The sequence below is a fragment of the Sciurus carolinensis genome, chromosome 13, assembly GCF_902686445.1.
Source record: "Sciurus carolinensis chromosome 13, mSciCar1.2, whole genome shotgun sequence".
Lineage (NCBI taxonomy): Eukaryota > Metazoa > Chordata > Mammalia > Rodentia > Sciuridae > Sciurus > Sciurus carolinensis.
Genome location: NC_062225.1, coordinates 69,213,742 through 69,226,898, shown reverse-complemented (window position 1 = coordinate 69,226,898; position 13,157 = coordinate 69,213,742). Strand labels below are relative to the sequence as shown.

The 13,157-nt window shown below is 31.6% G+C and overlaps 1 protein-coding gene across 2 annotated transcripts in view; it reads right to left on the bottom strand.

Annotated features, from left to right (window-relative positions):
- The window catches only part of Memo1 (mediator of cell motility 1), a 133,088-nt gene that overhangs the window by 9,035 nt on the left and 110,896 nt on the right, over positions 1-13,157 (bottom strand). For both annotated transcript variants that reach the window (XR_007104579.1, XM_047521905.1), the window contains one exon: positions 10,848-10,924. Coding sequence is in view for 1 of the 2 variants with exons in the window: in XM_047521905.1 (XP_047377861.1) it covers positions 10,848-10,924 (77 nt within the window). In the remaining variant the exon portion in view is untranslated. The remainder of the gene's footprint in view (positions 1-10,847; positions 10,925-13,157) is intronic.

Genomic DNA, 13,157 nt, shown 5'->3' with positions numbered 1-13,157 from the left:
TCTTATTGATTACTCTGACTCATTACAGTATACAACAAGAGTCATAATAAAAATTCTTTAAACACTCTCACATAGAGAAAACTAGAATGGAAGAGAACTTTCAATGCTCCTGAATGAAGTCTAGGACAGCTTACCTTAAATAGAAGTCACTCATTAATAAGTTATGTGGCACTGAAATTCCAACATACATTTTAATATTAAAGCCACCAGTCACATTTGAAACAAATTTATTACATTATATAATGATTTGAGTTCAAAAAGAAGAGAACTAATGATTACACTTGTAGTAGACAAAGAATTTCAGGTATCTGAACAAAAAACCCTTATACAGAAAGATTTAGAGTTATAAATGTAGAGAAGACACTACTAAGTAAAAAGTTCAAAATGAAGATAAAATGGTTAAGTTACAACAGGGAAAATAAAAAAATTGAGATAATAGAAATTGAGGAATTAAATGTATTTAAATTTTGATACCTTAAACTATGGTATATATCTACCAGGGCAAGAATCAATTCCATTACATTCATATGTATGACAAATGTGATGATTTAACAGGTATGCCCTATTATAAAGGGAGGATACAGGAAATTAGGGCTATTCTCACGGGTGAATCTCTCCAACTGAAAAATTTATGAAGTACACCAACAAAAGCAATGATAATAAAATTGTGAAATGGGACACCCACTGACTAATACAGAATACTGACAAATATGTGTGTATATTAATTATGTTTGATATTAAATATGAAACTACTAATATCAAGATTCCAAGAAGTTAAAAATGCTAGTACAAACTGCTTCCCTAACTATGCGGATTTAACGTTTCTATTCCTAAAACTATCGAAAGGAATGATCAGTAAGTCTAAAGTTCAGGCAACAATTTCCCAGATCCTAACACAGTAAAAACTTGATTGTTCACATAAACTAATATGGAGTAGTGAAATGAGTCATTACCCATTCAGCTCCAGTTAGAAAACAGACATTATAAACACCAACAGCCCATTTACAAAGAGTGTGAAATAGTGTGGAATTTAGCAGTTTTACCAAGAAATTTTCAAAATTAAAGTTAACTCCTAATGTTGATCATAGGAAAAGTGAATTTAGCATTTTGCTGACTCTCCAAGTAATAGGCAAAAGCTTGTGATGTTAAATCCCAAGTGACAATCCTAAACTGAACAGGCAGTAATAACTGAAAGAACTGCAAATTCAGGACTCTTGATAAAACAAATATCGTCCCATTTGCCTATATTTAATAAAACAGCTATTTAAAAATTATTATACAAAAGTGTATCTCTCCCTAAAGAACAGAGTAGCAAATTTTTCAGACAATCAAGAAATAAAAACAAGAATCATTACTTTAAATAATGATAACATAAACATCATTATTATTAAAACTGTAAACTCATATTTTAAACCAGGGCTATACATTTATATTTGAGAATGAGTATACATTTAGGGACAAGGAAAAGTTCTAGTTTCTTGAAGAGACATTAAGATAAAATCTTATGGGAAAAAATTCTAGGGGAAAAAAAAAAATCACCTGATAACAGTGGTGCTACGAAGCAACATATTAACAAATGGCTATCTTACAGATATCATAAAACCCACTAAAGAAGGTATTGGTATAAGCTTAAGAGAAAGAAGTATCATTTGGCAAATATCAATTTTCTCTTTCAAAACAGTATGAAAAGAAGAAAAGTATCTGACTTTCAAAGTAACTAATAAATCTGAAAAGAAAATAAATTATAATGGATGACTACAATGACACTTTCAGATTCTCCCTGTCAAATCATAATTTGCCAATGTCCTTAATGAAACATTGGGGTACACCAAAGTCATACAGTAAAATTAATATATGACTATATATTTAAAATGTATAAGTATGGATAATATTGCAAGTAATCTAAAATTCAAAAGTTAAGTCCTTATCATCACTATAATTACTAAAATTGTAAAATGCTAATTACCAAAAAAATCCTAAGCAAATAAAAGACTTTCAGTATCTACCTCTCTTATACTATGATTACTTATCCTTTCCTAACTACATTTGAAAGATATATTTTGTTTTCATAGATATATATATCTTTGTTTTTGCCTAATTAATTTCTAAGATATCCAAGTGTTAGTAATATAAACTTTTTCAACAAAGAGTTTTCCTCAGTTTTGAAATTTAGAAATGACTTTTATTTATTTTCTAGCATTTTAATAATTATACTTAGTACAGTTTTTCTGAAAAAAGGGCTATTCAACATACCAACTATGAACAGATAAAAAATCTAAACTTTTATTTTTAAAAATAATTTGGTTTTACTCTCTTAAACTTTCAAAATGTATATTTTCACAGATTTGGAATCTCTTATCCAAAATGTTTGTTATCAGCAGTATTTCTAATTTTGCCTTCTTTAAGATTTTGGAATACTAATGAGATAACTAATACATAATGAGATACCCTGTGAATATAACCCAAGTCTAGACATGAAATTCATTTATATTATATTTTATGTACACCTTATACATAGCCTAAAGGCAATTTTATAAAATACTTTTAGTGTGCCTGCCTTTTGACTGTAACCCATCACATGAGATCAATGTGTGAAATTTTCCATTTGTGACATGTCAGCAATTTTTAAAGTTTTGGATTTTGGAACATTTCAGACTTTGGATTTTCGAATCAGAGATGCCCAAATGTTATCAAAATTCAGAACTGCTAACATTTTGGTAATATTTATACAAAGAACTACCCAACTATATTTTCTTTGAAAAACAGATACGGAAACTAAGATACTGATTCTCAAATGAATTAAATTATTTATAACCAAATAACCTCTGGGAAAAGGAATATGAAAAAGTATATTCACCATCTACTTGCACAAATCAATTAAGATAATACATAAGTCTGCCTAATAGTAAATATGCACAGATATTTGTATATACATACATAAGTTATATCTAGAGCTACCTACTCTTATTATTTTGATACATATATTCTACCTCTAAAAACTGACTTATAAATTGAATTAACAGTATGCTAATAAGGACAGAACACACTTTTAAGTCATTCTAAAATTCTACATGTAAATAAAAATATTTCAATAAGCACACCACAAAAAATGAACTCCACAATAAATGTTAAATCAAATATTAAATTCAAGCATATTAATATGAAACAAATACCCAATATTTATTCTGAAGTTATATTCCAGGCTATTTAAATAAAAATTTCCAAGCAAATTTCTGCTAATTTTAGACATCTAAAGTAAATCAGATGCAGACTTAGAAGTCAACCTGAGACTTAACTGAAAGATATAAGCTGTAGAACCTTACTGGTTCTACTATATACAATTTATCTCTGAGTTAACAAAAATTTCTAAGCTAAGCAGAAACAGCAACAATTTCCTGAGAAGTTATAAAAGAAAATGCTAATGGGTAAATGTTACCTTTTTGTTCTGCTTCAAGGTAGGTAACTATCTTGCTGATCATGTATGTATTGAAGATAAACAGAGCTAGTCCTCTTAAATTACCAGTGGAGATAGATAGAATTAAAAAGAAGTGTTAAATATGGATGCTTATGCAACAGACTAACAAAAGACTGTTATTTAAATGTGACCACAATTTCAGAATTCCAAAGGATGATATATACATTCAGTGACTTCAGAGCACCAGGTAAACCAATGTTTTGAGGAAAATATCTCCTTTGTGCTAAAAGAATGGATTTCGATGATTTACAAATTTTTACATTTGCAAAATTAAGTATTGCCCAGTCTGTCAAATTAAAGTACTCCAGTGATTTAAAGGCTGAATAGAAAACAAGGGAAGAGAAGATGAAATGGAAATTTTGTTTTAACAGATCAGGGTCCATAGTAGGCCAGTTCAAATTCATCTACAGAATAAAAGTGCTGGGACTCTTGCCATATACTATATTCAAAGGGGATCTTCAGAGGCTGGTATGGACAACATGTCATAAAAGTTCCAAAGGTGAGGTCAGGGTTGAGACTGGCAACCATAAGCTATCTCACGTCTGCCCTGGCTTTAAAAACCATTGGCATGTTGAGACCTCCCAAACTTTACATCTCTAGTCCTGACCCCTTCTCTGAGCCAGCAAAGTCCTATTAACTTTTATTCTTAAAAGATCTTAACTCTATCCATTTCTTTCCATCTCCACCAAATACCATCTCAGATAAAGTTACCATTTCCCTAAAATGTTGCCAATGACCTACTGTCACTCCTGATCCTCCTATAGAATTCACTCTCCACACAACCAGTGACCTTTAATATCAGATAAAATTACATCACTGCACTCCCACTTCCATAAATTTCTTACTTTTAATTATAAATCCCCACTTTATCTGATCCTTACCTACCTCTTCTTACCACTATTTATACCACTCTTGGTCTTACTCCCTATGTAAAATATGGGAAATGACAAACCCAAAAATTGTGTGGCCCAGGAAGAGGGAATGAGCAAGAAGGCAACACATTGACAACATTGATCCTTTTCCGATATATCATTTCCCAGTGACAAGACAATCCCTGGGAAGGAGATATCCATCAAGCCTAGAATGGTAGTCTCTGGGAGGAAGACAAAGCATTGATCCTTCCCGAATGAATCCTTTCCCAGTGACAGTACAATGGGACCCTGAGAGAAAGAGATAAGCACTGAATGCTGACCCCAGACCCTCCATTCTTCCCCAAGTAAAAATACTGCCCAGAAAAACCAAATTTCTATTTCTCACAAATCTGCTTCCTGAGTGCCCAAACTGACACGTTCTGTCAATAATTAAGTCATCCGACTCCCCCTTTGGCCAGTGGCTCATTTTCTACCAGGAAAGTGGGTCCACCAGATGCAAGATTTCATTGCTAAATAAAGGTTGTGCTAATCCGTGAAGTTTGCACCTGGCTAGGTCATTGTGTGCTAACACCCTATGCTCCTGCAAGACTGGCTTTTTTTTCTCTCTCTTTTAACACAGCAGCCTCTGTACCATCTTAAGGGCAGTTTGCACAGGTAGGTTCTTCTGTCATTAATCCTCTTGCCTCTGTTGTTCATTTGGTTTGCTCCTTCTTATTATTCAGATCTCACTTTAAAGTTCCTCCTCAGAGAAGGCCTTCTCCAATCACTCAATCTAAAGCAGTCTCAAGTCATTTACTATTTCAAAAAATTCCTTAATATTTTCTGTACAGCATGTATCACCACCTGAAACTATGTTACAATAATCTCCCTTCAACTGCAGTTCTGCTTTCCAGTTTCAATTTTCTGTGGTCAATGGCAGTCTGAAAAACACTAAATTGATAATTCCATAAATAAATAATTCAAGCTTTAAATAACTTTTATTATAGTATATTGTTATAATAGTCCTATTCAATGTGTGTGTGTTGCTAGGAATTGAACCCAGGGCCTTGTACATTCTAGGCAAGTACTCTACCACTAAGTTACATCCCCAGCCCTACCCCACACTTTATTATTATTGTTCTTAATCTCTTTTCCTAATTAAAAAAACTTGAACATTATCACAGATATGTACATATAGAAAAAAGCTTTGTATATACAGAGTTTGATACTATCTCCAGTTTCAGGCATCCACTGGGGATCTTCAAATGTTATCTTCTGTCACAGTGGGGGAGGAGGGGGCGCCGGGGGTACCACTGTATATATTTCCATACCTTTCTTTTGTAAAATGCTTATTTCTTCCAATTAGAATAAAAGTTCTATTCTTTGACAGCACAGGCTATGTTTGCTTGTTTTCTGTCCTACTCCTACCAGTGCCTCAGACTATAAAAGCGTCCAAAATATAACCAGTGAAATGAAAATCCAAACGTCTACTTGATTGATATTTCCACGTGGATGTCATGAAGGAAACAACACAACACATCCTTAATACAATTTATGATCTTCCTGACCATCAAAAATGTTGGTCTTCTCTTCTTATTGTTCTACTAAATGAAGAGAACCATCCAACCAGCATCATAGCTAAAGATTTCAAAGTCATCCTTGACACATCCTTCAATCTGCCAAGTTCATTCCATCTTTAAGTTCTGTCATCAACTAGTCTCTTAAATATGCAGTGTATCTCCACTTCTGTCCCTGTCTTCCACCATCATTATCCCACACATTATCTAAATTATCAGTTTCTCCTCTGGACTACCTAATTGGTCTGCACATATCTCTTCTGGCTTTCCCCCAATCTATTTGCTACACTGTAGTCATATGATCTATTCAAAATCAATCTGATTTTCTCACTTCCCCACTTATCCTTCAAATAGGCCATTCTAGAATCTTCAGATTCATTTTTCACCCTCCCCTCCATCCAGACATTGGGGTACAAAATGGACTACGTCCCTATTCTCATGAAGCTTATACTCTAGGAAGCAGGCAGCTACCAAAGTAACAAATAATAAGTCACATAAGTAATAAGTAATGAGGAGAAAATTTAAGCTACGTAAGGTATCATAGTAACTGTTCATTTAATGACCATAATGGAAAATTGTGCATATCTTCAGCTGTCCCATAATTAGAAGATACTATCGGAATCCGTGAGATTCTGGGAAGGCTGATACAAGATAGTTCCATACACAAAGAATCATTCTCCATCCATAAAATTCTGACATGTTTATTTAGGTTAAACACATGCTTCTAATTACCTGCAACTAAATTCCATCTTTATATATCAAAAAGTTTTACAAAATTGAACCATCATATAAAGTCAAGGACAGTACTTTGTTTTATTTACAAAGTTTACTAAGAAACTTACCATTTTGGAAAATCAAGTCACCCAACAATGCTGTATAGTTATTTGAATAACCAACATAACACCTGTGTAAATTTGTATTTATTGCTGTTGAATTAATGACACAATGCACAATATCTAACTACTTCATTGTGTCTTTTAATACAGTTGTGTATGAGCATTACCATTTGAAAAATATGTTAATTTGTTATAAATTATTTTCCCTTTATTTTTCTTTTATATTACAGTTAGGGTACTCATGTTTTTTAAATTGTGTATGTATACAGGAATATCTTCATTCATTTAAAAAAATATTAAGCACTTTATGTTCTAATCAATATTCTAAGCCCTGCTGATATATGAGTAAACAAAAAATATCCTGAAAAAAATATAATAAATAGTAAATTGTTTAGTTTCTTAGATGAAAAATTGAAACTGCACAAGGTGGACAGGGAATGTTGAAAGGGTATTACATAGAATATAAAATTAAATATGGTGAGCCACAAGGTCCTACTGGGAAGGCTAAGAGCTAAGCAAAGACTTGAAGTAAGTAAATGAAACAAGAACAAAAAGGGTAAAAGTTGCTAAGCTGAATACATACATGGCATTCTTTAAAAACAGTAAGGAGACCCACGTACCCACAGTAGAGTGAATGAAGGATAAAGGTAAGAGAGAAAATGGGGCTGCAAATCACGTTGGTCCTTACAGGTACTCATTCTAAAGATATTAACTCTTACCCTGACTGAATAGGCCAATATTAGAGGAGGATTTGAAACTTAGGTTTCAAAAGAAATGCTTTGGTTCCTACTTTAAACTACCTGAGAGAAAATGACAAGAGTAGGTCTAAGAAGACAAGTTAGGAAACTGAAAGCTGCCATCAACTGAATGGGGAAAGTCTTTAAGGAGAACAGATAACTACCAGGAAAAAATTGTTTAGTTTGAGCAGTTTATAAGATATTACAATGGAAATGGAGTTATTCTTGCTGGTGTGGTGCAATAAGTTTTGCTTTTCCATAAAATTTAGTGTGAACCTGAACTTGCTAAGAGCTACCACCAGGGAGATTTTATTTAGCTTCCAACTTTTTGGTACTGAGATACATTTTAATATCAGTTGCTACAGTTAGCTAACCAAAATAAAGATAATTTTAAAGGGGGAAATTAATATTATACCACTAATAATTTATATTTCACAGATACACAGCCATTCCTCCTATATTCTTTTCTTTTGTGCATGTGCACTTTGGAATGAACTCAGGACATTATGTATGCCACTAAACATGAGCTCTACCACTGAGGACGCCAAGTCCTTTAGGTATTCCTTTCTAAACAAACAAAAGGAATAAAAACAAAGTAAGCCAGGCAGAAATGGGAATCATAACTGATATTATTTTGACAGTCAATTCTGAGACCCAAAATATGTGATTAACATTACTGGGAATTCTGAAGTGACTTCAGTTGCCATCTTTAAAAGGTCTTCCTTTGACTATGCTATCCTTTGGCATCTCACCAATTTAATGCCCCAATGTCCCTCTGACCTAACTACCCCTTACTTCTTACTCTATAGACTCCTTTCTGGACACTGGCATTATTTCCTCTGGACAATGGCATTAATATGTTCATCTACTGAACATATACCAATGATTTTTAAATGTTTATCACCATCTAGACCTATCATTGTGCTATAAACCAGTAATGTCCAATTAAAATATAATGCAGGTCATATAGGTAATAAAATTTTCAAGTAGTCGTACTAAAAATAAGATGAAAGAAGTGAAATTAATTTTAATATTTTATGTAACATAACCTGAGACATTATAATTTTTAATGTAATCAAGTTTTTTTAAAAAAATCACTATTGAGGTGTTTTTGTTAACTTAATTTGTGTTTTACACTTAGACCATATCTCAAGTCACATTATCCATACTTCAAGTTCTCAATAAATACATGTGACTAATAGTTACCATTCTGGAAAGTGCAGTTCTAAGTTTAACACAAAAACCATGTCTAAAATTGAACTCATCTTTCTCCTTAAACACATCCCCTTATGTTCCCTGAATAAGTAAAAACAACAGCATATATGCCAACATGGAACCCAGAAATCATCCCATATTCCTTTACTTCCTTGATACAAAGCTAACTACACCACCCCTTAAGTACCTCTTGCTCATCTCTAGATATCATTATAGCTGTCTTTCAGACCACTGGACTAAGTTCCATTAAGCCAGGGACCATGTATTCTTTTCTAGGGATTTTCAGTACTTCACTGGGTACCAGACACAGAGTAGGCAACCATTAAACATTTTTTATAACAACCATTGCCCACTTGATATATGAAGAAAATAAGTAATGACAGAATCAGAAAGGTTTGCTTTCGTGAAAATAACCTCAGAAGGTCAAAAAGGAGTTAATCAATGGAAATGAAAATACTAGAAATTCAATAAATTAAAATAAAAACAAAACTCTAAAGTTATTAGACAATAACTAGATTTAAAGTAACAATCAAAATAAATTTATATATGATAAAATGTCCTAAGTAACTAAATTTGCATTCATTACATTTGGCTTTACAGAAAAACCAATAAGCAATATTTTATCTATAGGTTAAGACCCAGGTTCCTTACTAAAATATTTTAGTTATTCTAGACTAAGTAATGTTGTACTAAAACACATGTGTGAAACTGATTTGGAAAGTTCAGACTTATGAGCCGATTGATTTTAGGATAATTATCTCTAGTGCAAGTGTCTCTTCTTACAAATGAGGAACTGAGATCAGAGAACTAAAATGATCTCTCAAAGGTCACAGAGCAATTAGTGACAGTCCTGCTATATTTAATATTATGTTTCTGAATGGACACCCAAAATTATTTACATGACTTTTTAAAACTTAAAACAAGTACAATGACTACCATACTATTTTTTAGAAAAAACAACAGTAGGATCAAAGTCTACCATATTCCTAAGCTAGGGAAGAATGCAATTACATTTTAAAATTCTATATTAAAAAAAATTTTGAAAAAATCCAAATAGCCAAAAAAATAAAATAACAAACAGAATTTATAGGAAGAGTAAAGGACAAGAGAAGAAAGAAAAACAAATAATTTGCATTTATAAAAGTAATTTTGTTTTCTTAAGCTTTTTAAAATAGCTCTCCTATTAGACACATAATGGCTACAGGCCATAGAAACTTAAAGCTCAAGTCTTAATATGCTTAAGATCAACTGAGAAATGAAAATCAAAATCAAAATACAATTTGATATATAACATTCTGATTTACAGGATTATTTTACAGAAATACACCAATAATCCAAATCTATTATGTTAAAAAGTATTCATTTCACTAAATTTAAGTTCACTTTGAGAGGCTCTGAAAAATATGAGAAAAAAGTCAAATATAATTCCAAACTAAACATGATGGCATTTTAAAAATTAAAACAAACTAAAACATCTAGATAAATTCCTTTAGTATATTCAACAAGATTTAAGTTAACTAAATTTGATATATACTGGAATTCCTAAATGTCATCCTCTGATAGCATTGTTTCCAGAAGGAAAAAGGTGATAATTTAAAAATAAAGACTTTGAATCAAATGTTTAAAAAATTAGGTTATTTACACTTCATGTTTTCATATATTTTCTGCCTTTTGTTCATAAAATCTTTAGCTTACTCAATAATAGTAGTTCAAACCAAACTTAAAAATATATTGTTATTTAATAAATTTTAAGAAACAACAACACATTTCAGAAAGAGTCAAAAGGCATATTTCAGGTAGCCATCAAACAAACAGGAATTAAGAGTTCAGGAGTCTCATCATCTGCTAAGTAATGGCAATATTAGTATCCCATTGTCCCTAAGGCTAAGATATTTCTTCAAAGAGTAATTAAAAATTTGTATCTAATTATTATTTAATATTCATTAATCAAAATTATGATGAAGGAAATTTCTACTAGAACAGGGATTATTCTTACAGTCAATATGGGAGGACACATTGCATTTTGTACTCTTAATTAAAAGATAGGGAAATAATCGTTACTCCAGTGTATATTTAACATATTAAGTCTTGAATCACTAATCTGAAATTAAAGAAAAAGTCTTAGAGCATTAAAACCCCACACCTGAAAGACTTACCATTTTATCTAGATGTTCAATGGATCTATAAATCTCCCCCTGGGATTCATCATAGTAACTGTAACGGAACCTTTGACCTTGAAACAAATATCATGTACAAAATAAAATAGGGAAAAATTAGAAGCTAAAAAGAAAGCAAGCGCTTACCAAATAATTTTAGTTCTCATAAAAGGCAAAGCACAGCTTAAGCCTCTGAGAGAATCATTCCCAACAGCCCTCGTACATAAAAATAAAAGGCATATTTGGGAAGATAATAAAGAAATGATATTATCACCAGTGTTTTATGATTTTAAAAACTACTTCAAATAGGAACCTTAAAGTCACCAGCAATACACCATTAAGGAAACAAAACAGCTTAAAAGTTAGAAGCATTGTTAAACATTGTATCAGTCTATAATAGAACCAAAGAATATGATTCAAGAAAATTTGGTTTAGGAGAACTATCTCAGTGTAATAAATCAATGGAGTTTAGCTACTGGTGTACAAATGCACATATTTGATCTCTACTACAGAAAAAAATGTGTAGGTCAGTGATACTTGTGGTTTGTGTGACCTTTACAACCGGAATTCCAAAAAGTAACTCATTCTTGTACAACTTGGAAAAGGATCAGTGTAAGTGCCTATCTGATGTGAACAAGATACACAAAAGAATGAATATAATAAATAGTCCTACCCTGACATAAAATCTCAGTAAGAGTACAAGCCCAGAATATTCAATGTTTAGCTATTCTCCAAAGAACAGAGAGGGTAAAATGGAAGAAGCTTAAAAAGAAAACAGAAAACAAAGGTTCAGAAAATAAATGGTTTTCTACTAGCCATATGAAAATCAAGTTAATATTCATAACTAGTTAGATTATTTAGCTGACTGATGTATTTCAAATACACCTAAATCTAATTTTCAGCAGTGCCTCCTTTCCTTTTACATTCCCTTGTTTTTAAAGATTCACAAAATGCATTTCTAGTGCTATTAATGATAACAATCATGTACACACTATGTGTCTTGTGCTTCATGTTTAAAGCACTATTACTATATCCAATTATTATCTTTATATCTCAGAAGATGGTCTGTGTAATTATAATTTTTAAGTTTTCTGTTCATCTTCCTAAAAATCTCTTATAAATCTCTTATAAAGGGCATTACAAAATCATAAAATCTTCAATATTTTTTGGTTAACTCACAGAACTTAACACTTCATTCATCTGTAGATGCTAATCATCTATGATTATTTACTTTTCTAAAATATACTGTATTTCCTTACTTTATACATTTTAACTTTTCATATATGTAACATCCACCATTAACTCAAAGTAGCAATTATTAAATCGACGTTTACATCTTACAAGAGCTACTATTAAATCAATATTACATCTTATAATTGATAACCTAGAATCAAGAAACAGGCTATGAAATAATATCTGCTTTCTGAATAAAACAATAAAGATTACTGCACATTACCATAGATATCAGATCTATTACATTTCTGAATTTAAAATAATTCTTAAAGATAATGGTGATAATTTATATCAATTCCTCAGATATTTCTTTCAAAATTGAGTTAGTTACAGCTTTATTCTCAAAGAATGTATGTGCCATACATACTGATGACAATTACCTGATAATGAGAACTATAAAACCAACCCTATTTTTACAATTTGCCAAGTAGTTCTCAGAAAGTTGCTCAAAGCCAAATCCAAAGTTTAGTCATAATAACTTAGTGACTCAATTCATTGGTACTACATTTTTACTTCTATTTCCAAGCGCTTTTAATAAAACAGTCCAACATTTTTTGTAAAACTAATGAATATCCTAGACAAGAAAATTCTGATTCACTGTCACTATAGTAAAAATAATATCCTTGGAGGAAATCAAGGTAATGTACTCCTTAATTCTTTGAATCTGAACTACTGCAGGTTTATACTAATACATTCTCCTTTTCCCTGCTTCTAGAAATACCTATTAGTTTTATCAGATGTCAACAAGCCCTGTGACTGGCATGTAATTGTCTTATCTTAGTACTGAAATTCCCAGGTACAAAGACAAATGCAGATTTTTGTTGTTGTTGTTGTTGTTGTTTTTGGTGGTGCTGGGGAATTGAATATCAGCCCTTGCATATGCTAGGCAAGCACTCAACCAAATGAGCCATATCCGCAGATATTTTGTGATAGCCATTTGCTACTGAAAAGTTTTTTCTGTTTATTTCCCAGTTCAGGACTGATGTTCCAAATAGCAACTTTGCCTGAATAATAAGTGAAACGTGTAAAAATATTTTAAATTGCAATCTTGTTCATATGGACTATTTACTATGGAAC